Source organism: Suricata suricatta, chromosome 12, assembly GCF_006229205.1.
Source record: "Suricata suricatta isolate VVHF042 chromosome 12, meerkat_22Aug2017_6uvM2_HiC, whole genome shotgun sequence".
Classification (NCBI taxonomy): Eukaryota; Metazoa; Chordata; class Mammalia; order Carnivora; family Herpestidae; genus Suricata; species Suricata suricatta.
The window spans coordinates 11,143,926-11,169,665 of NC_043711.1; the positions used below are offsets into that span (position 1 = coordinate 11,143,926).

The 25,740-nt window shown below is 44.3% G+C and overlaps 1 protein-coding gene across 1 annotated transcript; it reads left to right on the plus strand.

The window, feature by feature from the left end:
* Positions 1–16,964: 16,964 nt before the first annotated feature.
* Positions 16,965–18,039, plus strand: LOC115274389 (olfactory receptor 1I1). Its single transcript, XM_029917835.1, is given in 2 exon segments — positions 16,965–17,905; positions 17,907–18,039. Coding segments are annotated over 2 exon segments (1,074 nt in total).
* The last annotated feature ends 7,701 nt before the right edge of the window (positions 18,040–25,740 follow it).

The window sequence follows — 25,740 nt, forward strand, 5'->3', positions numbered from 1 at the left end:
GAAATAAGTCAGGCAGAGGAGGACAGATACCATATGTTGTCACTCATAGGTCTAACAGGTGAAACCTAACAGGGGACCATGGGAAGGGGAAAGGTGGGGGAAGAGTTAGGGAGAGGGAGGGAGGCAAATCAGGAGAGACTCTTGAATACTGAAAACAAACTTAGGGCTGAAGAGGGAGGGGGGAAGGGGTTGGGGGGTGATGGTCATGGAGGAGGGCACTTGTGAGGAAGAGCACTGGGTGTTATATGGATACCAACTTGATAATAAACTGTTTTTTAAAATAATAATAATAAAATGCAAAAAAAGGTATACAGCATAATAACTTGACTTACATGTATTGTGAAATGATGACCACAGTAAATTTAGTCATTTCATATAGATCCAAAAAAAATGTGCAAAAGAAAAAAGAAAAAACTTTTCATTTCCTTGTGAGGAGAACCCTTAGGATCTACGCTCTTCACAACTTTCGAATTTGCAGTACGGCAGTGATAACAATGGTTGTCATGGTGTACGTTACATCCCTAGTACTCATCTATCTTATAACTGAACATTTGTACCTTTTGGCCACCTTCCTCCAGTTCTCCAGGCCCCTCAGGCCCCACCTCTGGTAACTACAAATCTGATCTCCTTTTCTATGAGTTTGGTTTGGGGGTTTTGTCTGTTTGTCTGTTGAGATTCCACACATAAGTCAGATCATGTTGAATTTTGACATTATCCTTACCTTAAGAAGGATTTAAATGTTTGCTCCTGGTACTTGGGATGAGAACACTATCGTGTCAAGAGGAATTATTATTCAACCAATCTACACCACCCGGGGTGGGTTTAACACTTTAATAAAGGCAGCACATCTATTTCTTTTGACAGATTTTCTGTGAGGGGAGAAACTAGGGATCAGATACTAAGCACTTCTTGGTTACACCCAACATTTTCCCACTAATTGTCCTAGAGAAAAGGGTGAAGCCAGAGTTGGTGGGAAGACTGAATGATCCTCCCATCCAAACCACAGGATTAAAAAATGTTTGCACACCCAGAAGATACACCTCTGTAGTTTACATCGACTATGCATAGATCAAATGGGCTTCCTATGTTCCAGTTGCCCAAATGTTGGTCTTTTCCATATATACATATGACTGCATTTATTATTTCATTGATTTTTTAAAGCAGAAATTCTACTTTTTTTAATAATTTAAAAGGCAACAGTTTTCCACACGATACAATACCATTTTTCATGAAAAAGGAACAAAGGATTGATCCAGGCAAAAGTATGCATGAACTTTGAAAATGTTCTGCTAAGTGGGAAAAGCCACTTATTGTATGATTTCATTTATATGAAATGTCCAGAATAGGCAAATCATACAGACAGAAAGCAGATTAGCGGTTCCCAGGGCTGGGGGAGGGGGATAGGGAATTAGTGCTTAATGGATATGGAATTTCATTTTGGGAGGATAAACAATTTCTGGAACTGAATAGCGGTGATGGCTACACAACTCTGAATACATCAAAGACCACCAAATCCTATACTTTCAAAGAGTAAATTTATGGTATGTGAATTATGTATCAGTAAAGTTGTTATTTAGGAAACAGTTACCTATTAGGGTAAGCAGAAAGTCCGTATCACTTGCCATAAATAGATGATAAGCAATAAAATATCATTCAGGCAGGAGAAAGGAAATCCTGACATTTATGACACCATAGATGGACCTTGACAGCATTTGGCTAAATGAGATAAACCAGACGGAGAAAGACAGATAGTATATGATATCACTTATATAGAGAATCTTCAAAAGCTCATAGAAGCTGATAGAAACAGAGTAGAAAGCTTCTAGAAACTCATAGAAGCAGAGTAGAAGGTGGTTACCAGGGGCTGGGCGTGGGGAACTGGGAAGTTGTTTTAAAGGGGACAAACCTGCATCTAGTAGATAAATACGTTCTGGAAATGTAATGCACAACATAGTGATTCTTGTCAACAATACCAGATCATATACTTGAAAGCTGCTAAAAGGCTAGATCTTAAATGTTCTCAGGACCAAAAAAAAAAAAGTATAATTACCCGATGTAGTAAAGGGGTTAGCTAATACGATGGTTGTAATTATATTGCAATATCTAAAATGTATCAAATCAACACATTGTAGATCTTAAACTTATAAAAGGTTATAGGTCAATTACATCTCAATTTAAAAAAATACATATATACAATGAATTTGCCACTTTGTACACATGTACAAACATTTCTCTAGGGGCAGCATCGTGAGGTCAAAGTTCTGAGCATTTTATCTTCTCTACTCATTCACTGCATTAAAATGATTTATCACGCCCCTACCAAATGCCAAAGTCTGTTCTAGGTACTGGAAATAGTGTTGTTGACAAAGCCCTTGACGTTACGGAACTCACATTCTGGTGGGGAGACCATCGATAAACAAATTATATTACAATAGGATTTGGGGATTTTGTGTGATGGAAGGCAAAACGTATCATAAGGGGTTAAATAATGGTGAGGGAAAGATGCTTTCTTATTGTGGTAAAATACACATAATATAAAATGTACCACTTTAACCATTTTAAAGTGTACGATTCAGTGGCGTTAGGTACATTCACAGTGCTGTGCAACCATCACCATTATCTAGTTCCAGAACATTTTCATGTCCCCAAAAAGGAAACCCTGGGCCCAGATGGGTGTGGTCAGGGAGGTGATACTGCGGTTGTGTCCCCTTCCTGAGGAAAGAAAAGAAAAAGAGCATCTCAAGGCAACCTTGCCATTCACATATGTGACAACACCCCTCACGACCTTGTAACAGGAGACCGCTTAATCAGACTGCAGGTTTATCTGTTACCATACATGGGAGACAAAGAAGTAAAAAATATATAAAAAACCACGCCACCGCTTGGTGTTCGGGGCTCAGTTCTTTGGGTACGAACCCAACTGAGCTATGCCGGCTGGAATATAGTTGCTTCCTGGACAGAAAAGCCTCAGTGTCATGACTCTGCGGAGAATCCTGCCACGATAGTTGAGCCGAGATCTATCTAAAGGAAGAGTAAGTGAGAATCGAGTGAAGATCCGACGGTCTTCAAATGCTACCTTCACCCCTTACTTACCTACGTCTGTACTAGAATTTTGTTTGTATTTTTCTTTAAGGCGATGCTTTTTTTACTTAAAAGCAACCGTTACCCACACGATGGAATATTATTTGGCAACTTAAAACAACAATAAAGAACCTTGAAAACATTATGCTTCTGAAGGGAAGGCCACTCTGAGGTTTGGGGGGGAAAGCAAGGTCCCACAGGCAGAAATGTTGAGGAAGGAGATTTTAACTTAACCTGGGGAAGAATCTTAGAGCACTACCAACTACCCCCACTGAAACCATCCAGCTCTGAATTCCAAGATCTCCCTCCTCACTTCCTCTATTTAAGCAGAGCTCGCCCACAATGATGCACAAAAGAGGCTGTGTAAATCACCGCAGTCAAAGCAATGCAAACTCCATCAGCCCTGCAGGAACCTGTTAAAAACTCTAACAAATTAGCACAAAGTTTTACAAACTAGTAGTAAAACTCCTGGTGGTAGAATCGCAGAATACATTATTACAACCTTTGTCAAAAGCACTAGCTTTGTCAAAAGTTGTAAAAATTGTTCTCTACTTTTGATCCAGTAATTCTGCTTTGGGAAAGTTGTCTTAAAGAAATAATTTCAGGGGCGCCTAGGTGGCTCAGTCAGTTAAGAATGACTTTGGCTCAGGTCGTGAACACATAGTTCATGAGTTTCAGCCCCATCTCGGGCTCTGTGCTGACAGCTCAGAGCCTGGAGCCTGCTTCGGATTCTGTGTCTCCCTCTCTTTCCCTTCCTCCCTCGCTTGCTCTCTCTCTCTCTCTCTTTCTCTCTCAAAAATTATAAATAAGGATTTTTTAAATTTTAAAAAATAAAATAAAGAAATAATTCAAAATAAAAGAAGAAAAGTTTAAGCGGTTATTTCAGCCTTATCTACAATTTTTAAAAGCCACAAAAAGGTTGAGTAAAGCATTACTTATGTGCTCCATGGACTATGAAGCAGCCATTGAAGTGGTAATTGTGTGACAGTAGAGGGGAGTGTGAGCAGAGAATGTTAGGTAGGAATTAGCTTGGAGAAAAATGATATGTTCCATGCAGTTCCAACTAAGCTCAAAAAAAAATGTATATGGGCCAAAAGTAGAAGGAAACCAAACTGTGCAAAATTCTCCAAATACAGTATTGCCGGAGTCCAGCCCCAGCAGGTCCAGGGTTCCCCTGAAGGATGGAAGGTGTTGGCAGGAAAGTGATGAGAACTGGCAAAAGGGGAAGGGAATGAAAGAACCACGAGTTCCTTTCTGATCAGCAGGCAGGCATCTCTGCACTGACCGGAGAGTCAGCCTTGTTTATTGAAAAAAGGTATGGGGTACAAAACAGGAGTGGCAATTGCCTTAGACAAAGATTTCTGATGACAAATTCTTTGATATGTAAAAATTTCTCAGAACACAGATTGGTAGAAGACTCATGCATAATCTTTACCAATAGTGATTGAAGTAGGTGACTAGATGCTTATCACTTGGGGAAGGAAGGGATCTTTAGCATTTAAATATAAGGCAATGTTTTTAGCATAGCAAAGGCCAGAGTTAGTTCTTTTGTGAGCAGGGGTCAATAGCCTGTTTTTGAGGGGAAGAAAAACAGGTTTTCTCGGGAAATGTAATATTTGCTCCTATAATCGCAAAAGAAAAAACTCCTGTAAGTTCCTTCACAAGGTCTGATACCAGTCGGCCAGGCGCCTTGGAGGTCGGTGCTCAAGCAAAAGTTGGTTGCCATCTGACAGGGGGAGGCCCCCGCCTTGCAAACCTGCCTTACTTCAGAAATGGATTCCAGCACAGGATGATTTTTTACATGTGCCATTTCCTCCACCTGGAGTGTTCTCTCACACACAGAGACACACACAGATGCACATATTCATACACACACATATAGACTCATATACACATATGCCCACACAACACACACACATACACATTTACACATATGCACTCAAGTACACATACACACATAAGGATATACACTTAAGCATGCACACACTGTAATGACGTAGGTCTGAATCAAACTGACTCCATGACAGGCTTCAAGTTTCCCCTCTGACCTTGGAGGCCTAGGTGTCAGTTTCTCAGAATCATTAGACAATAAAAGGACACACACTGCCCAAGGCAGGAAGGACCACCCTTGTAACACCCAATCAGGAAAGGCCAGCTAACACCCTTAACATTCCTAAGGGCGGGCCTAGAGATAGAAGCTATAGATAATCACTTATTGCTTAAGGCTAGTTACACCCTACATGAGGGTCCTGGGTCCTGGGTCCACTCTGTAATTGGTTAACACTCTAAATGTTATGATTGGATCACTGTACCTGTGTCACAATTTCCTGTAACTCCCTCTTCCCAAAATTCATAAAAGCCCTACCCTGCCTTTGCTCGGGGCTCTCAGCACGGATCCGCTGTGCCAGTAAAGTCTGTGAGCCCAAGCTCTGCCAGCCTAAGCCCGTAATAAAGCCCTTTGCTTCTGCATGTGTGACTCGGTCTCCCTGGCGGTCTCTGGTTTTGGGGGATGATATTAAAATCTGGGCATAACAACACAAACACATAAGCATACACTCAAATGCCCACCCAATGCATATACACACATACACATACACATGTAAGTATGCATTCACAGCTTTGTACACTTACATGCACAGTATGATGGGCTAAATTTTGTCCTCCCAAAATTCATATGTTGAAGACCTAGCTGCCAGTACCTCGGAATGTTATGGTATTTGGAGTCAACGTTTTAAAAGAGGTAATTACGGTAAACTGAAGTCATACAGATGGGCTCTCATCCAATATGATTAGTGTCCTTATAATAAGAGGTTAGGAAGTTACAGAGGGAGAACCAAGTTAGGGCACAGGGAAAAGATGGCCAGCTACAAGTGCAGGGGACAGGCCTCAGGAGAAACCATCCTGCTGACACGTGGACCTCACACTCCTTGGCTCCCACACTGTGAGAAGATAGATGTGCTATTTAAGCCACCCGGTCTGCAGTGCCTCGTCATGGCCGCTCTAGGAAGTCAACACACACAGACACGTGTGCACACACCAGGTGTGCTCGTGCATGTGTGTACACATGTGCCCACATAGGGCATGCTCGTACATGCACACACAGACACATGTGCACACACCGGGCATGCTTGTACATGTGCAGACACATGTGCACATACCAGGCGAGCTCATACATGCACACACGTGTGCACACACCGAGCGTGCTTGTACATGCACACACAGACACGTGGGCCCACACAGGGCATGCTCGTACATGCGCAGGCATGTGTGCAAACACCCGGCATGCTCGTATACGTTCAGATACGTTTGCACACACAGGGCGTGCTCGTGCATGTGTGTATACATGTGCCCACACAAAACACACATGTGTACACATTCGCATATACATATGTACTCATATATGTAGATACAGATGTGCCCACACAAGGCACACATATACACGTTCACATGAACACATATATGCTCATGTGTGCACATAAACATGGGCCCACACAAAACACATACACACATGTGTACACATCCATGTATACATATGTACTCATGTGTGCCCATACAAATGTGCCCACACAATACACACGTGTCCACATCACATACACACATATGTACTTGTATACACACATACACATGTGCCACACAGTACATGCATGTACACGTTCACATGCACGTGAGTGATCATATATGCACGTACATGTGTGCCCACACAATACACATGTACACTCATATATATCCATACACATATATACACCTTCACATATATATATACTCACATATGCCCACCCAATACACATACACAAACACTCCCTTCCCTTCAAGACCTGACTCATCACCACCTTTGTGAAGCATTTCCTAGCCCTTTCAGGTAGAATGAATTGGTCCTTCTTCCATTGCATAACACTCTAGAGACCTCTGTTCATTCTTTCACCCCACAAATATCAGTTGGGCACTGACATTCCTCCAGGAGCTCAGATAATGCAGCAGTAATCAGACCCCGTCTCTTCTCCCTGGGTACTTCCACTTGATTATAATGTTATCTCACTGTATTAAAGTTCTTTGTTTATGTGCCTGTATTCTTCCTTAGGCCACGAGTTCATGATATAGCTACCAAGTGATATCTGTATCAGAAGAGCAGAGGACTTGATGGATATCTGTTGACCTCATCAAAAGATGGACGGATACATTCACCAAAATAAGTGTGTATGTGAATGTATACTTACATGTAATGCATGTGTATGTGTATTGGGTGGGCATGTTTATGTTGCATGTGAATGTGTACTTATGTGTTTGTGGACATACACTGAGGATGATGGAGATCTAGCTTCCTTGGTTTGTGAACTTGGATTCTCCCAAAAGCAGACATGAAGACAAGATCTTTGATGCTTGTCTCTGGTGGGAGATGGAAGTGGTGGGTAGCAAGCTGGAGACATTTAATACATCTTTGCTATTGTAACTTTGGTTAACACAGGGAACAATAGAGCAAGCTGATGAAAGAGGTCATCATTATAAGTGATCGAGCAGGGGGGTGCCTGGGTGGCTCAGGTCATTATCCCAGAGTCATGGGATTGAGCCTCACATCAGGCTCTGTGCTGAGCATGGATGGAGCCTGCTTGAGATTCTCTCTCCCTCTCCTTCTGACCCTCCCCTCCTTGCTCTCAAAAGAAAGAAAGAAACAAAGAAAAGAAGGAAGGAAGGAAGAGAGAGAGAGAGAGAAGGAAAGAAGGAAGGAAGGAAGGAAGGAAGGAAGGAAGGAAGGAAGGAAGGAAGGAAGGAAGGAAGGAAGGAAGGAAGAAGAAAGAAAGAAAGAAAGAAAGAAAGAAAGAAAGAAAGAAAGAAAGAAAGAAAGAAAGAAAGAAAGAAAGAAAGAACTGATCAAAGAGAGATTAGGGCACTGACCAAAGAAGGTGGAAGATTCTGGAAAGAGCATGCAGTGCTGAGTGGGATACACTGAGTCCACCGAATACCCATTCAGGACAAAGGATTAAGGCTTGGGAGGTAGCATAGAAACAGTCCTGAGAGACAGAAATCATTAGGAACTCCTTTTCACAGATAAAGAAACTTGAGACTCAAGAGGTGACATCACTTGCTTACATTTTTGCAACAAGTAAGGAATAGGGGTGATGTCCTATCTGTGGTCTGCTTGCAAAGCCAGAGCTCTCCCTGTCCAGCTCACTGCCATCCATGGAAAAACTTAGGGATGCCTGGTTACAGCAACAAATCCTTAAAGGTTTGTATCCATGATGCTGAAATGGCCCAGCACCCCCACACATGCCCCCACCAATGATATCGGCTTCGAGAAGCCCAGAGGTACAAAGGTACAGAGTCAGAAGTCCATGGTTATTGGCCAGCTTTGCACAGTGAGGTGTGCTTGTCACCTGCAGGAGAGCCAGGGGACAGCCTTGCTCAATCCTCCTTTTTACAACCATGACTTGGGCATCCTACTGACCAATCACAACAACCAAACTTAAGGAGTGGCACAGTTTGAAACTTTCTACTTTGTCTCAAGTGAATCAGTTCCTTGTTGACGACACAACTAGCCATAATCAGTCACGCTGGTCAGAATAGCCTTTCTCTTCTCGTTTCCCCCAGCCAGACTTTATTCCTTCTTGGCTAGATCTCACTAAGGGCTGTGACTCTGAGAATGTAACACTGTCACCTGAGCTCTGGGGGAACGTGTCAGGTGCTGGAAACACACACAAACCTGTGAGCTCTAGAAGCCATCAAGGAGCTATGGTGAAATAACCATCGGCACCTTTATTGAGTGTCGACTGTATGCAATAGCTGCCCTATGCACTTTATGTACATTGTGCCTTATAAGCCTCACAGCCCGCCTGCGAGGTGAGTAATAACTCCTCATATCTCAGGCGAGAAAAGGAAGGCTCAGTTGTATTTAATTACTTCCTAAGGATCTCACACCTGCCAAGTGGCAGAGCTAAGACTTGCCCGAGTTTAACCACTACACTCCTCTGCCTCCCAGCATTCCCAGAGACCCGCAGGCATAAACAGGAGAGGGTGTCTGGTAGCATGGAAAGATACTCAGCAGACGGAGCTCACGTTCAGACTCCACCATCTTCCAGCTGAGCGACTGAGCCAACTTCTCACAGAGATTGTTTATTGAGCACCTGTGATGGTCATTCTCTGGTCTTGGGAGTATTTTATGTACCATGCTCACTCAAATACTGGACATCAATTTTAAGAATCCTTTCCAAGAAAAAGAATCCCGGTTCAAAATAACCAGTATAACCAAGTTATACTGCAGAGCAGTGAGAAGAAGTGAACTATTGTTATGTACATCACCTGGTATGACTCACAAATACAAAGTTAAGTAACATTCCACATGGGAGACAAAGTATGCATGGCTGTGATTAAATAATGCTCTGTGAGAGGCACGCTAATCTAAGGTGTTAGAAATCAGAAAAGTGGTTTTCTTTGGGGGAGGAGATGAGTAAGAGTGTGAGGAAGTCATAAAGGGGCTTTGGGGTGCTAGATAGATGATGATGATAATGATGATGATGATGATGATGATGATAGATAATAATAATAATGATAGATAGATGATAGATGATAATAATAATAATAATAGATATGATACATGAGAGAGACAGACAAATAGGAAGGTAGATTGTAGATAAATGATAGATATAAATGGTAGGTAGATACAGATGATAGATAGATAGATAATAGATAGATAGATGATAGATAGATATAATAGAGGAGAGACAGCAGCCAGACAGATAGATAGATAGATAGATAGATAGATAGATAGATAGATAGGAAGGTAGATTGGTAGATAGATAGATAGGTAGATGATAGATAGAGATAGGATACACAGAGATGATAGACAGGAAGGTGGATAGATACATGATAGATAAATGATAGGCATAGATGGTAGATAGATAAAAAATAAATAGATAATAGAAAATATATATACAGTTTTATATATAGTTTCTTATAAATATATAAATATTTCTATATATTAGTACATATATAGTTTCTTATAAAATTTGAACATACACTTGTACTCCTGGAGATATAAAAATGTATGTCCACACAGAAACCCACCCATGAATGTTCATAGCAGCTTTGTCTGTAACAGCCCGAACTGGAAATAACCTTGGGTGAATGAGTGGATGAACACATTACAGTTCGTCTATAACATGGATACTGCTCAGTGACAAAAATGAAGGAACCATTGACACACGTAACTGCTCAGTTGAATCTCAAGAATATTATGCTAAGTGTAAAAAGGTGAGCTTTATCAAAAGCATACATCTCCATGATTCCATTAATATAACATGTTGGAAGTGACAATGCTATAGTGTAAAATAATATGCATACAAAGTATTCATTTTAGCAAAGACTGGAAACATTCATTAAGAGAAAATTGATCACGTAGATCGGGGTACTATCTACTCGATGGAAAATAAAGAGCTATAAAAAAAAATTACAGATGTGAAAATACCGCCAAAATCAGTTAAGTAAGAAATGCAAGATGCAGAACAGTATTATAGTGTGCTACTTTTATATACAGAAAGAGGGGAGAATAAGTTTGTGGCAAAGGTGGGAGTGTGGGTGTAAAGATACTCTGGCAGGTGACATATGAAATCATTAATATGGGCTACTCATTGATGGGCGGCTTGTTATGAACTGGAGAGATGGGACCTAGTTTGGGGGACAGCATTTCATTATTTCACTGAATGACTATTTTCATAACCAACAGTTGGTACCTAACCTTCTAATTTCTGTATAAGTCTAATTACATGAAATAGAAGTGGGGGTTTTGATTTTTTACTTTGCTTTTCTGTTTGGAGTATCATTGAAACTACTGTATTGTAAATTATGGAAAATAATTGCATATGTTAAAAAAATAAATTGTATAAAAAACAAAAATTAAAAAAAAAGATACCCCAGAGAGCTTCCTCCTCCTCCCATGATGTGAAGACTCAGGGAGAAGATGGCTGTCTCTGAACCAGAAAGTGGACCCTCATCAGACACAGAAACTCTTGGTGACTTGATCTTGGACTTCCGGGTCTCTATAACTGTGAAATATTAGTTTCTGTTGTTTAGAAGTCACTCAGCCTGTACTGTTTTGTGATAGAAGCCTGAATGGGCTAGGACAGGTGGGAACATAGGAGCAAGAAAACTTTGAGACTAAAGGAGAATGGGAAATGAATGGTGACAGATGGGCCCTGAAATGAGCATTGCTTTTGTTCTGAGTGTGAGAGGAAGGTGTTGGAAGGTTTTAAGCAGAGAAATGGTTGACCTGTTTCATAGGACCAATTTAGCTGCTGTGCAGAGAAGGAGTGGGTCTGACGTGAGGACACCACAGATATTCACCTGGTGAGCGGAAGTGAGGGGTAGAGAGAGGAACATGGCAGCTGCTTCACATGTTTAAAGTACTTTTATGAGAAGGAAGGAGTTTGTTCTTTTCTATATCCTCAAATAAAATATGCTTAAGTTATTTTTAAAAAGAGAAATTTTAGTTCAATTCAAGGAGGGACCTACTCTAAATTTACTTTTTCTCTGAATACAGAAGTCACAACTTTTTTTAGAAAGTGTGTAAGAAAAGAGTAAAGTGTAAATAAAATATACTACTCATAATCCCACTGCTCAAAAATAACTATTAACATTTTCTGTAAGTTTTGGACTTTTTTTCTGGGCATGCAAATATGAATTAAAAAATATTTTGTGGTGCGAGAATATTGTTATACTATACTGTAACTTAACTTTTTACTTGCCAACATACCATCAAATATTCTATAAAGCACAATTTTTAAGAGACTATGTAATCTTCTATACATGCACCATCATTTGTTATAACCCTTTTATGTAGTTGAGCAATCACGTGTTTTTCAGGTTTCTTTCTTTTTCATTATTATAAATAAAATTGGAAAGGACAACCTAGAATAAAAAAAATAAAATAAAATAAAATAAAGTTTATTTTGAGAGTGAGAAAGTGCAAAAGGGGGAGGGGCAGAGATAGAAGAGAGAGCAAGAATCCGAAGCAGGCTCAGCACCTGATGCAGGGCTCAAACTCACGAACCATGAAATCATGAGCTGAGCTGAGCCAAAGTCAGATGCTTAACCAACTGAGCCACCCAGGTGCTCCTGAGTATTACACGTTTAAAAAGTTGTTAAATTTTTAAAGACAATAGAAAGCCAATAGACAAGAAGGTAAAAATGAAAGGATTCCAGGAGTTAGGGAGGCTCCCCTGGGGGGAAACGACAATTCGGGTCATGATGGAAACATCAAAAAACATCAAAAAACAAAGGTTCACCAACATGGCTGGTGGCAAGAATCTGAACAAAGATTCCCTAATCCCATCCAAAGTGGGCTTGGTAGAGTTAGTGAGCCCTTCCTTTGGCTGATAGGAGGCCGTTTTTAACAAGGATGTGGTTTGAAGCCCCAGGGTCAAGCACAGCATCTGACCTGGGGCAGGTGACCAGGAAGTGTTTGATAAATTCATTCATTTGACTTTATTGAGGGGTGTTTTTGGTTGTTTTTTTTTAATATAGTTTATTGTCAAATTGGTTTCCATACAATACCCAGTGCATGTCCCAACAAGTGCCCTCCTCCATGCCCATCACCCATTTTCCCCTCTCCCCACCCCCATCAACCCTCAGTTTGTCCTCAGTATTTAATAATAGTCTCTTATGCTTTGCCTCCCTCCCTCTCTGTAACTATTTTTCCCCTTCCTCTCCCCCATGGTCTTCTGTTAAATTTCCCCTGATCCACATATGAGTGAAAACATATGGTATCTGTCCTTCTCCGCCTGACTTATTTCACTTAGCATGACACCCTTGAGTTCCATCCATGTTACTACAATGGCCATATTTCATTCTTTCTCATTGCCATGTAATACTCCATTGTATATATAAACCACATCTTCTTGATCCATTCATCAGCTGATGAACATTTAGGCTCTTTCCATGATTTGGCTGTTTTAAAAGTACCGCTATGAACATTGGGGTACATGTGCCCCTGTGCATCAGCACTCCTATATCTCTTGGGTAAATCCCTAGTAGTGCTATTGCTGGGTCATAGAGTTTTATTACTTTCCTTGGTGAACCCGGCGGTATAAATCCTTTTCCTCATGAAATTGAGACATTGACTCAAGCATCTCGGTACTCTGTGGAGGGTTTGGACCTCCAGACCACCCTGCCTAGGAACTGCCATCAGGCCCAGTCTGGGCTGGGAGGGGGTTTTAGGGTGCTCTTCTGTGAGAGTAAATCCCTGCTGATTTCTCCATTTCCTGACCCTGTCCATCACCCCAAAGTGCACAGACCCCAGAGAATAGGCCACAAGTGGCAAGAATAGAAAAAAAACAACCAACATCTTCTTTCTTAACAAGGAGCTTGGGGCTAATGTCTCCAAGGGCCCCAAACTGTAAATATCTTACAGTGTCCCTGGCTCCCTGCTCACCTGCCCCAGGCCGGGGTGAGTACATGCTTCCCCCCTACACACACACACACACACACACACACACACCAGACTTACCCCAGCCACCACAGCTTGCATGGTCTCCCGCTGACCACAGGGTGCCCTGGAAGTCAGTGTGAAAGGAGGTTGGCCAACACCATCCTCTTGGTGACACGGCCCTGGTAAGTCAGTGAGGGATGGAGAAGGGGATTGAGCTGGACAGGGCTGGGAATGAGGAATCCCTTTCCCTCTTGGATGCCCAAAGAAACAGGAGAGTCTGAGACCAATTCTACACCCTGAGTGGAAAGGGGCACAGAGGGCGCACCCTCCGTGGGAGCTAATGAAAAGAAGCAGCATTTAGGGTCTGCAGGTGAGGGACCTCTGCACAAATGCCCAGCTTTCTCCACCGTTGTGGTCGTCTAGCTGTGGTCCCCGGGGCCAGCGGCACCGCAGCCCCTGGGCGCCTCCTAGGGGTGCTGATCCTCCAGCCCCACCCCCAGACAGCCCAGCCCTCTAGGAAACGCTGATGCAGCTCAAGGTGGAAAGCCACGACTCTAGTACAACCCAGGACTTCATGCCACAACCAAGAACGGCTGCAAATATATTGCCAGGAAGGGACTCTCAGTAATTTTCACAGCCCAGAGCATTATCTTACAAAGCCTCCAATGCAACTCTGAAAAATCTTGAAAAGTAATACAAGGGGAGGGGTTTTTTTAAGTTTATTTATTTACTTTGGGAGAGAGAGAGAGAGAGCTTGAGCTGGGGAGAGACAGAGACAGAATCCCAAGCAGGCTCCACAATGCCAGTGCAGAGCCTGATGTGGGGCTTGAACTCAGGAACTATGAGATCATGACCTGAGCTGAAATCAAGAGTCAGACACTTCACTGATTGAGACACCTCAGTGCCACAAAAAAAGTAGCTTTGCCAGGGATCTCTGGAGGTTACCAAGGAGGAGATTATGCTGCTAACCTTCCTAAACAACTCCCCTTCCAATACCTCTTCCACCTCCAAGGGTTCTACTCCTCAGAGCAGACATTTGCACCTCACTCTTCCTCTCACACCATCTTGGGGTCACCTGTTACCTTTCTTATACACACCTGTCTACCTGCTCTGCTCTCCCATGTACATCCTGATCCCTCTTCAGCTAATCTTAGGTCTTTCTGGAAACTATTATTCCTTGGAAGGCAGGGAGATGATAATTTTAAATGCGTGTGGTTGAATAGTTTCCCCTAGCACGTGTTGACAGCACAGTGTAGCTCTGAAATGCCTCTCTTCATGAAGCACACTCTCTGAGAAGGCCTGGCTCGTGAGAGAGTAAAAATAAATCTGTCCCGATGGGAGATGGGAGCCATTACAAGCTAATGGTCCCTAGATCGCTCTCAGCCCTATGCCTCAGTGTCAGGAATGACCAACACCATCTTCCTGTCGTGGGTGTTAAGAGACTCACATATAAAGAACCCGTGGCTCCCTTTTAAAAAAAAATAATGTTTATTTATTTTTAAGAAAGAGAGACAGAGACAGAGTGTGAGCTGGGGAGGGGCAGAGAAAGGGAGACACAGAATCCAAAGCAGGCTCCAGGCTCTGAGCTGTCAGCACAGAGCTCAATGCAGGGCTTGAACTCATGAGCAGTGAGATCATGACCTGAGTTGAAGTCAGACGCTCAACCGACTGAACCACACAGGCGCCCCACAATTTTGTCATTTTTATGAAAACAGCTTACCTTTGAACAACCCAGGCTCTGTCTGGGAGTTTTGTTTTGAGTAAACTTCTTAAACAGCTGTTTAACATGCTGTAACAATGTATCTTTCACTGAGGGTTTCAATTGCTAGTGATAGCCTGTCTAGAACATGAAAAAATACAAAATTTCTTGTCCTGCAAAGCTACTGCCAATGGCAAAATGTACTTTCAAAACACCATTGGCTTTAAAGTTTCAGATACATTTTTTTACCATGAAAATTCTCTTTAAGATCTGCACTGAACCAGCTTTCCGGGTTCATCCATGGTCTCTATTTCCCCCTGAGAATATATTGGGTGCTGTCCCAGTCTGCTGAATGCTCATGGCCAGAAGGTTACAAGTCACTAACTTGCCAAAGCATTTCTGCTCTCATCAGTTGAGTTGAGTCGTTTCAAGTAATACCAAATATGATTGTACTGGTTGTAGTTGCTGCTCCAATTGTATTATTTAATTAAATGCTATGGAAATAAAAGAATTGCAAGAAGGGGTGCCTGGCTGGCTCAGTCGATTAAGCATCCGACTTCAGCTCAGGTCATGATCTCACAGTTCATGAGTCTGAGCCCTACATTGGGCTCTGTGCTGACAGCTCAGAACCTGGAGCCTGCTTCAGACTCTGTGTCTCCCTCTCTCTCTGCCCCTCACTCATTCTCTCCCTCTCTCTCAAATGTAAATAAATAAATAAATATGCATATTTTAAAAAGAATTGCAAGAGAAGGAAGGAAGGGAAGAAAAGGAGGGAGCAAGAAAAATGGTTTATTAAATCCACGTTGAATGCTTTGGAAAGACAATAAAAAGGAATCACTGAAAAAGAATTGCCGTCAAATGAGAGGTGAAGCAAGATAATTGAACACAATTTAGGTGTAAAATTATAAAAACCTTAAAGGATTCTGTCCCTGGATTGTTTGGCCTGGATCCCTAATTTCTTGCTCCATATTAATGAAGCAAACTGGAGCCCAGAGAGATGCGACGGGTCTGGCTCAGGCAAGAAAGGTGCCCACGTAGACCCTTGGTCCATGCGTTCACGCTCAGAGAAAAGACCGTGGTTCTCATCAAAGCCCAGCGGATAAATCTACACACATGACCTAAGTTACAATTCGAAAAGTATGTTTGTGCACATTTATGTTCCCACAAGATTTTCAACAATCGTTCTCATCACAGCGGATGAGATGTGTTGCATGATGTTACTCAGTGATGATGTGGGAGCAGATCATAAAATGCCCCTAATAAATGTGGCATTCATTGGAAGCAGAAGAGGAGTGTTATTTGTCTTCATATCCTCAGTCATAAACCTGAGATGGTTCCTAAAATTATATCGTGTGGAGGAAGGATGAAATTCAGAAGGAGTGAAAATAGAGAAGGATAAAGGGAAATGAAGAGAAGGGGGAAAAGAGAGTGATCAGGTTCCCTTTTTCTGTGCTAGGTTTGGTTTAGGTTTGATTCAGCTTCATTGTGTTTTCTGCAAAGCATTACTTCACTAGGGGGTGGGGGGGGCGGGTGGACAACAAAGGTGTTTATGGCAATATCTGAGTTGTCTCTAAACAGCCAAGTTAAGTTTTTGAGATGCAAACCATCTCAGGTACAGTTGGTTCCCGCTGCAGGAGAAACAGAAACCCACAGATCTTCACAGAACTCTGCAACCTCCAAGACTGGAGCTCCATCTCCAACTTCTAGCTTTATGTTACTTTCCTCTCCTTTTTCCTCGCTTGTTTCCTTTGCAGGAGGCACAGGCTGTCCATGGAACCAAAACGGCAAAAAAATGAAACATCAGTCTCAGAATTTCTTCTTCTGGGACTCTCAGAAAGGCCAGAACATCAGACCCTCCTCTTCGGACTGTTCCTCTCCATGTACCTGGTCACTGTCTTTGGGAACCTGCTCATCATCTTGGCCATCATCAGAGACTCCCACCTCCACACACCCATGTACTTCTTCCTCTCCAATCTGTCCCTTGTCGATATCTTCTTCTCTTCCACCACTGTCCCCAAGATGCTGGTGAACCTTCACACCCACAGCCGGGCCATCCCCTTTGTGGGCTGCCTTGCTCAGATGTATGCTTTCCACCTGTTCGGGACCATGGACAGCTTCCTCCTGGCTATGATGGCCATTGACCGGTTTGTGGCCATTGTCCACCCTCTTCGCTACTCGGTCATCATGAGACCCCGCGTCTGTGGGTTGCTGGTAGGGGGGCCATGGCTGGTCACCAATCTCCAGTCACTCGTGCACACCTGCCTCATGGCTCAACTGACTTTCTGTGCTGGCTCTGAAATCCCCCACTTCTTCTGTGACCTCATGCCCCTGCTGAAGCTCTCCTGCTCTGACACGCACACCAATGAGCTGGTGATCTTTGCTTTTGGCATCATCATGGGCATCAGCCCCCTCTCGTGCATCCTCCTCTCTTACACCTGCATCTTCTGGGCAGTGTTCAAGATCCCTTCTGCTCAGGGCAAGTGGAAAGCCTTCTCCACTTGCAGCTCCCACCTCACCGCGGTGTCACTGTTCTACGGCACCATCTTTGCTGTGTACTTGCAGCCCGCGTCACCTGCTTCCTCCCAGAAAGACAAGGCAGCTGCCCTGATGTGTGGGGTGGTCATCCCCATGCTGAACCCCTTTATATACAGCCTGAGGAACAAGGACATGAAGGCAGCCCTGAGGAAGCTCATCAGCAAAGCAGGTCAGTGCTAGGTCAGAACAGGGGGTTGGCACTTACAATGTTCCAGAACCACTGTTGGGTGGTGAGAACACAGAGATGCAGCCCATCCTTGCCTACAGCCCATCCTTGCCCGCAAGGCATTCAGAGTTGAGTGGAGGATAGAGATGTGTAAATAAATCATTATGGTGCAACATGGTAAATGCGTCACAAAAGATGGGAACCCAAGCTATGGGAACCCAAAGAGAGAGATGTGTGCTTTGCCGATAGTTTCTCTTCCCCATGAAGACCAGAAGACTTCAAAGTAATTTTAAATTGGCCCTCTCTGGGCTGTTGGGTTCGTGGGTGATACTAGATGAACAAAAGTCTGGCGACACCATTTTTATACTGATAAAGACAGCACATAATATCCAGTTACATCACCATGCTTCCGAAGTGACTCAGGGAAGGACATTGAAAGCATCTGCTGAGATCAGCTCACTTATCATTCATTTCAGCAGCCACCAGCCTCAGTCTCAAAGGGGCCTTGTGGTCACATCTTGTGACCATGAGTTTGGAGATCATTATCATCAACAGGCCTCCCATGGGCACACTTCCTCCAGGTCCATCCATCTGACAGAGTTCTTTCTCTTAGGTTTATTTATTTATTTTTGAGAGAGAGAGAGAAAAGAAGAAGAAGAAGAAGAAGAAGAAGAAGAAGAAGAAGAAGAAGAAGAAGAAGGAGGAGGAGGAGGAGGAGGAGGAGGAGGAGGAGGAGGAGGAGGAGGGAAGGAGGAAGAGGGGGTGGTGGGGGAGGAGGATCAGAGAGAGAGGATCCCAAGCAGGCTCCACAGTGTCATCACAGAGCCTGATGCGGGGCGGGAACTCATGAACCACAAGATCATGACCTAAGCCCAAGTCAGAAGCTTAACCGACAGAGCCCCCCCCCGTCGGTGCCCCCTCTTTTTACATTTTTAAGTGGTTGGAAAAAAATAAAAGACAACTCTATTACAGATTAAAATTATATAAAATTCTAATTTTAGTGCTCATAGAGTTTTATGAGAACACAGCCACACCCATTTATTTATCATCTATGACTGATTTCAAACTACAAGACAGAGTTGAATAATCTTGAAGGAGATTTCATGGTGCCCAAAGCCTAAAATGTTTACTATCTGACCTTCTACCAAAGGAGTTTGCTGACCCCTTTTCTATAGAAAACATAGAAACTGATACTCAAGCAGATCCATGAATCAGACGCATTAGCATCATGGAAAGTTTTCTAGAAATAGAGACTCAAATGCCATCCCAAACCATTGAATCATAATTTAACAACAGTCCAAGGGGCTATTATGAGCCTTGTAGTTTGGGGATCATGGGAACTGGTGGGGGGTGGAAAGGAGAGCTCTAGAGATTTAGGACCCAAATAGGCCTTCAGTTCAGAGATACAAGAGAACCATATCTGGGGCATTTTTCCATAGACATTTCCCATCTTTCCCTCCCATAAACACTGTCTAAGAGAGGAAGGTCCAAAAACCACACCAAATGCGTTGAAAGAATTGGAGTTACAGCTTAAACACATGACCACCAGGTGGCGATAGTGTCATTTCACAAAATGGCTTTAAAGTTCTGTGTTTCGGAAACCTTGATCCTGGCTGCTAACTGGCCCAGCGCGCCCTACCTCAGGTGTAACCGTGCGCTGGGAGGGACAGCATGTGTAAAGTTCCTGCGGTGGGACGCAGCCTGGGTTGTTCAGAGAAATCACGGAAAGGTGTATCCCCAGCCCACAGAGAGGGGAGGGAGGCTGTGGAGGACAGGGACTGGTCCGCAGGGCAGAGGGAACCATAACATTAAGCAGGGATATGGGGGAGGACTTGTGCTTCTGAATAAAGGCACTGACAAACCACACCATGGACTGGGGGTCAGGTAATGTTCTGCAAGTGGCCAGAGAGTAGTCATCAGCTCTACAGATCACACAATCTCCGGCACAGTGACTCACCTCTGCTGTTTCACCACGGAGGCCAGCATAGACAAAACATCAAGGAATGGGTGTGGATTAGCACCCATGAAACTTGATTTATCGACATTAAAACTTGAATTTCATGTAATTTTCCCTGTTGTGAAATATAGTCTTTTTTTATTGTTTCATTTAAAAATGTATTGACATCAAAATGATTCAGAAAGATTTTTTTTTTTTTTTTTTTTTTTTGAGAGACAGAGAGAGACAATGCCAGTAGGGGAGGGTCAGAGAGAGAGGGAGATACAGAATCTGAAGCAGGATCCAGGCTCTGAGCTAGCTGTCAGCACAGAGCCGGATGTGGGGCTTGAACCCACGAACCATGAGATCATGACCTGAACCAAGGCCGGACGCTTAACCGGCTGAGCCACCCAGGCGCCCCTGGGAAAGAACCTTAACCAATATCCACCCTCTGTCTGCTTCTCTCCCCTGGATTGTAGAGATAAAATATAGCATGTGCCTTCTATATTTTTAAGAAAGTAAAATATTCTACAAAAATGGATCTGGCCATTTGGGTTTTAGTAACTGGCATGTGGTTCACTCCTTTTCTTCCCCCCACCCCCAGAAACCCTCCTCCACACTTGCCTCTTCTAATGTGACTACCAGGCAATGTAGGATCCCAAATATCTCAACTACCAAATTATTTCACCTGTCACCCACAAAGAGGAAATCAGGAGGAGGTTTCTATCTTCTCTTTCAACTGGCTGGGCTCCAGGGTTGTGGGTAGGGGGGAAAATGCTAATTAATTTGTGCAATAGAAACTTCTGTCTAAAACCTGCCACCCAGTGTGAGCTTCCTTTTTTTTTTAACTTTTTTTTTTTTTGAGAGAGAGAGAGAGATTCAGAACGTGAATAGGGAAAGAGTAGACAGCGAGGGAGACACAGCATCTGAAGCAGGCTCCAGGTTCTGAGCTGTCAGCACAGAGTCCGACGCAGGGCTCGAACTCAGAAACCGTGAGATCATGACCGGAGCTGAAGTCGGATGCTCAACCGACTGAGCCACCCAGATGCCCCACAGTGTGAGCTTTCTAATATTAACTACTATTGGACAAATTAATGCTAGAGTTACCACTAAGCCTACCGTCACGGATACTAGCTTTAAGGTTTTGATTATCCAACAAAATGTAGCTCACAAAATGTTTTCTTTTTATTTCTTTCCAACCATTTTAAATTTTTAAAAATCAGGGGTGCCTGGGTGGCTGGGGTGCCTGGGTAGTTCAGTGGGTTTAAGTGTCCAACTCTTGATCTCGGCTCAGGTCTTGATCTCACGATTTGTGAGATCCAGCCCCACTTTGGGCTCTGCACTGAGCGTGCAGAGCCTGCTCGGGATTCTCTCTCTCTCACCATCTCTCTGCTCCTCCTCCACTTGTACGTGGGCTCACGCTCTCTCTTTCAAAATAAATAAATAAATATTTTTAAAAAATTATTCATAGCTCAAGAGCCAGATTTGGCCCACAGGCTCTAGTTTGCAAACCCTAGCCCACATAGATGGGAGTGCCCAGAAGCAGGGAGACCAAAAGGGACCAGACAGTAAGAGATGAAATAGGCTGAATCCCAGCACCAGAAAAGGAAAGGATAGATGGTGTCACAGGACCTTTGCACATGCTAATGCCTCCTTAGCTTTGAGATTTCAAAGCAAACTCCACTTCCTCAGGGAAGTCTCTCACCCCCTCCTTATCTCGGCTCTGTCAGGTGCCCAAATACATTCACTATTCCTCATTCTCCTCATCACATCACTGATTTTATATTCGTTTGTGTGATTCTCTCATGAGAATTTCACTGACTTAACTATGAGCTGGGAGACTGTGTTTTCTTGTTTATTTTGCTCAACTCCATACCCCATGCTTAGTACATTGATCATTCAAAATATATTTGTCGACTAACAGAGTGAGTTAATTAACAAGTGAATGGAGAAACAACCTAATAAATAGGGAGGCAGTGCAATGACTAGACTCTAGGAGGTAGGCTGGGTTGGAACAGAAACATCTAATAGTCAAGGTTAAGTTGCTGTGGTATGCAGTGTAAACTCTCCCTCGGCTCCCCCAGGCCTCTGGAAAGCCTGTTACACACCCAGGAGCCCTGGTGAAATCAAGGAGAGAAGCCAGTGCACCTCATTGTAGAGACCAGAAGAAGCGAGCTCACTACAAAACTATTTCATTCAGCAAAAACAGGAGACCAGGGGAAAACAATCATCTGGTAATTCTCCAAAAGCTCGGCAAGGTGTTCGAAGAGGTTTGAGCCAGTTTATCTGAAGAAGCAGAGTGACCCTGGCCAGTTTGAGAGCACAATAACACTTCGGTCTCTATACATGGGATTTTACTGGGTGATGCAAAGTAATTTGGAGACTTAGACACTGAGGCTCAGAGAGGGAAAGTGACTGTCCCAAGGTCATAAACTAGATCAGGGCAGAGGTGGGATTCCAATCCAGCATAGTGTGACCCCACCCTCCACCATGCCAGATGGCCTCTCAGGTGAGTGACATGCCCAAGGTCATGCTGCAGCCCCAGGTGGGGCCCTGGGGGGCAAAAGGTGGATCAGCTGGTGGGAAAGAAAGGCGCATCCAGCAAGTCACAAGGAAGGATGTGGCCAGGCTACAGCTTGAGGCCCTAGAGGGGAAGCTCCTATTTCTAAATGTACATTTAGAGTTGGGGAGTCATTCCTATCTCTGAACTAGTGGGAAGTCCCCAAGACCATTCTCAGGTTCAGTGATTCACTAGGGTCTCAGAACTCAGCAAAATCATTACACTCACAGTTTATTACAGGGAAAGAATACAGATTAAAATCAGCAAAGGTAAAAAGCACACGCGGGGAGGGTCCAGAAGAGACCAGTCACCCAGGGCACCAGTTGCCCCCTTTCTGTGGCTGTGCACACACAGCACTTAATTCTCCCGGCAATGATGTTTGACCACACACGTGGTATGCTGTCAACAGGGAAGCTCCTGGTTGTCAGAATTTTCACTGACAGTAGACCGCTGTGTCATTTTCCTAAGGCTTCCATAATAAAACACCAGAGACAGAGTGGCTTAAACAAGAAAGACTGATTATTTTCTTGCAGTTCTAGAGGCCAGAAGACTGAGATCAAGGCATCAACAGGGTTGGCTCCTTCTGGGGCCTCTCTCCTTGGCTGATAGATGGCCGTCTTCTGCATCCTCACATCTCTGTGTCCAAATTTCTTCTTCTCATGAGGACGCCAGTTATATTGGATTAGGACCCACCCTAAAGATTTCATTTGTTTAAATCACTGTTTAAAGGCCCTATCTCCAAATACAGTCTCATCCTAAGGTACTGGGATGGGGAATGGAGCGGTGGGGAGTCAACATATGAATTTGGGGCAGACACAATTCAGCCTGTATCAGCCACATAGTCAAGGCTGACCGCCCATGTGGCTGACTGCCCATGTGACTGACCTTGGTTACGCAGTCTCTGGCCCCTCTAAAGGTCAGACTAATACCTCTTGGGTCAGTGTGGCCCAAGGACCCCACCATAAACCGCATTGGTAGCATGGCCCCCAAGTATACAAAGAGGTTCTTATTAAAGTAAGATATTCCAAGGGCTTAAAGGCTACCTCCCAGGAGCCAGACAAGGGCCAGATCTTTTTGTGGAGTAAGCAGTAGAGCCCAGAGACCTGGGGGAGTGGAGAAGGGTCTCCGCCCGGCCCCGCCCACCAGACCACTTGCCCCACCTCACTGGTCTGTCACCTACTCCAGGCTGCCTCCCCTTCCAGCTGGCACAGCAGCTCAAGGCCAGTTGCTGAAGGTGTCCTCGGGCCTGTGCAGAAGCCTGGTGAGCGGCAGAGTCCAGCAGACCTACAGCTGATGGCAGGAGAGCAGCATGAGCAGGGGAGGGGCAGAGAGAGGGGGAGGGAGACAATCCCAAGTAGGCTCTTATTGTCAGTGCAGAGCAATGAGGGACTCAGTCTCACAAACCATGAGATCATAACCTGAGCCAAAATCAAGATTCAGATGCTTAACTGACAGAGCCACGCAGGCGCCCCAGTGCTTGAGTGTTTTTTAATCATTTGAGGGGTGGTGCCAAGGCTGCTCTCATCCCCATGCCAGCCTCCAGCTTCTCAGAGGTTCTAGGGTACCCTGATGGGGCCCTCTTCTTGTACCCCCTGCCTTGGTGGACTTGTGAACAGGTGTTGTCTTGACCCTGACCTCTCTCCCCACTGTCTGCAGCTACCTCAAAAACATCTGGGGTGAACCCCACCGCTCTCCAGCTGGATTCTTCCCAAACACACACATAAACAGAACCTGAGAGACTTGCAGGACACTAATGAGCATACTAACACACGCATAATTGGAGTCCCAGAAGGAGAGAAGAGAAAGGGACAGAAAAAATAGTGGTGGATATAATCGCACCCTCCAAAAAACTCCCAGAGTTGATGAAAGATATGAATCTCCACATCCAAGAAGTTCAACGAACTCTAAGCAGGACAAACACAGACATCCACTCTGAGACACATGATAACCAAACACTCACAACCTCCTTTTGTGCAAGTCTCTGGGCCACCACCCTCTTCTATCCAGGCTTCTGACACCTGGCATCTGATCTCCTACCTAAATATTCAGCAGTGAGCAAGACAGACAAGCATCTGGTGGAGTCCCAGTTTAGACAATTAAGCAGATGAGCGAGAACAAAGCATTGGAGCTATTATGTTCAGGCTGCGACAGTGTTCAGAAAAATGAAATACAATGAGGTAATAGTGAGTGGACAATGGTGGGTGTTCAAGGAGGGCCTCCCAAGGAGGTGTTTTTAGAACTAAAGAAGAGAAAGAGGCAAATTCAGAGGAACCAAGTCTTCCCACAAAGAGGGGACTACATGTGCAAAGGAGGACCAGAAAGGAGGTCATGGCGAGCAGTGTGGACAACAAAGGAGATAAGGCCAGAACTCTTATTGGGAATCTGGGTTTTATTCTACGTGGGATGAGCAGTCATGGAAAGACTGTACAGCAGGGGTGGGGCATGCCGGAATCTGACTTCAGCTTTTGAAGTCCATTTGAGCACTGCACAGAGGATGAAATGTAGGTGTGAGGCAGGTTAAATTTTCCAAGATGGCCACAAGATCTCCCAACCCACATCCTGTTCACAAGGTCACCCTGACACATTGCCCACTGTGAGGAGTGGGGTCTATGTCCCCTCCTCTTGAACCTGGTGCCAGAAGTGACACAACATGACACCCAAGGCTGGGACAGGAAAGGTAATGCAGCTTCTGTCTTGTTCACTTTTGGAGTCCTGAGTGGCCCTGTAGGAAGCCTGGCCATCCTGACTACTGACCTGCTGGGAAGAAGCCCAGACCATAGGGAGAGGTCCATGGAGCTGCCCTAGGCCACAGCCTGTGAAGAGGTCTCAGCTGTGATCAGTTGTAAGACCCGTGACTGAACATGCCTCCAGATGATTCCAGCACCCCCATCTGTTGTTACCCCTAAACCTCGAAGCCTTTCCAACGGACGTGTCAACACAATCAATATCCACTCTGGCCTGCCCAAATCCCTTACCCACAGCATCTGGGAGCATCATAAAATGGCTTTTACACCACTAGTTAAACATTAGTCTTAACCGGATTTGGGGAATGGGAAAATTGGGTGGAGGAGGGAGGCGCCCAGAGGGGCATCCAGGATACTAAAGAGAAAGAGGTGTCCTGGAAAGGAGTGATGCCAGGGCTTGCACTAGGCTGGAGCACTAGCTGGAGGGAAGGAGAGGAGAAAATAATGTGCAGGATGCGTTTTGAAGGTAAACCCAAGATAACTCGTTGTGTTCCATCACCAAAGGAGGGTGGGTAAGAGAGAAGACGAGGGCCCAGGGCTGAGCCATGATATTCACAGTGGGAGCGAGGAAGGCAGCCCAGAGCCCCCATTCCCTCCCCACCCGG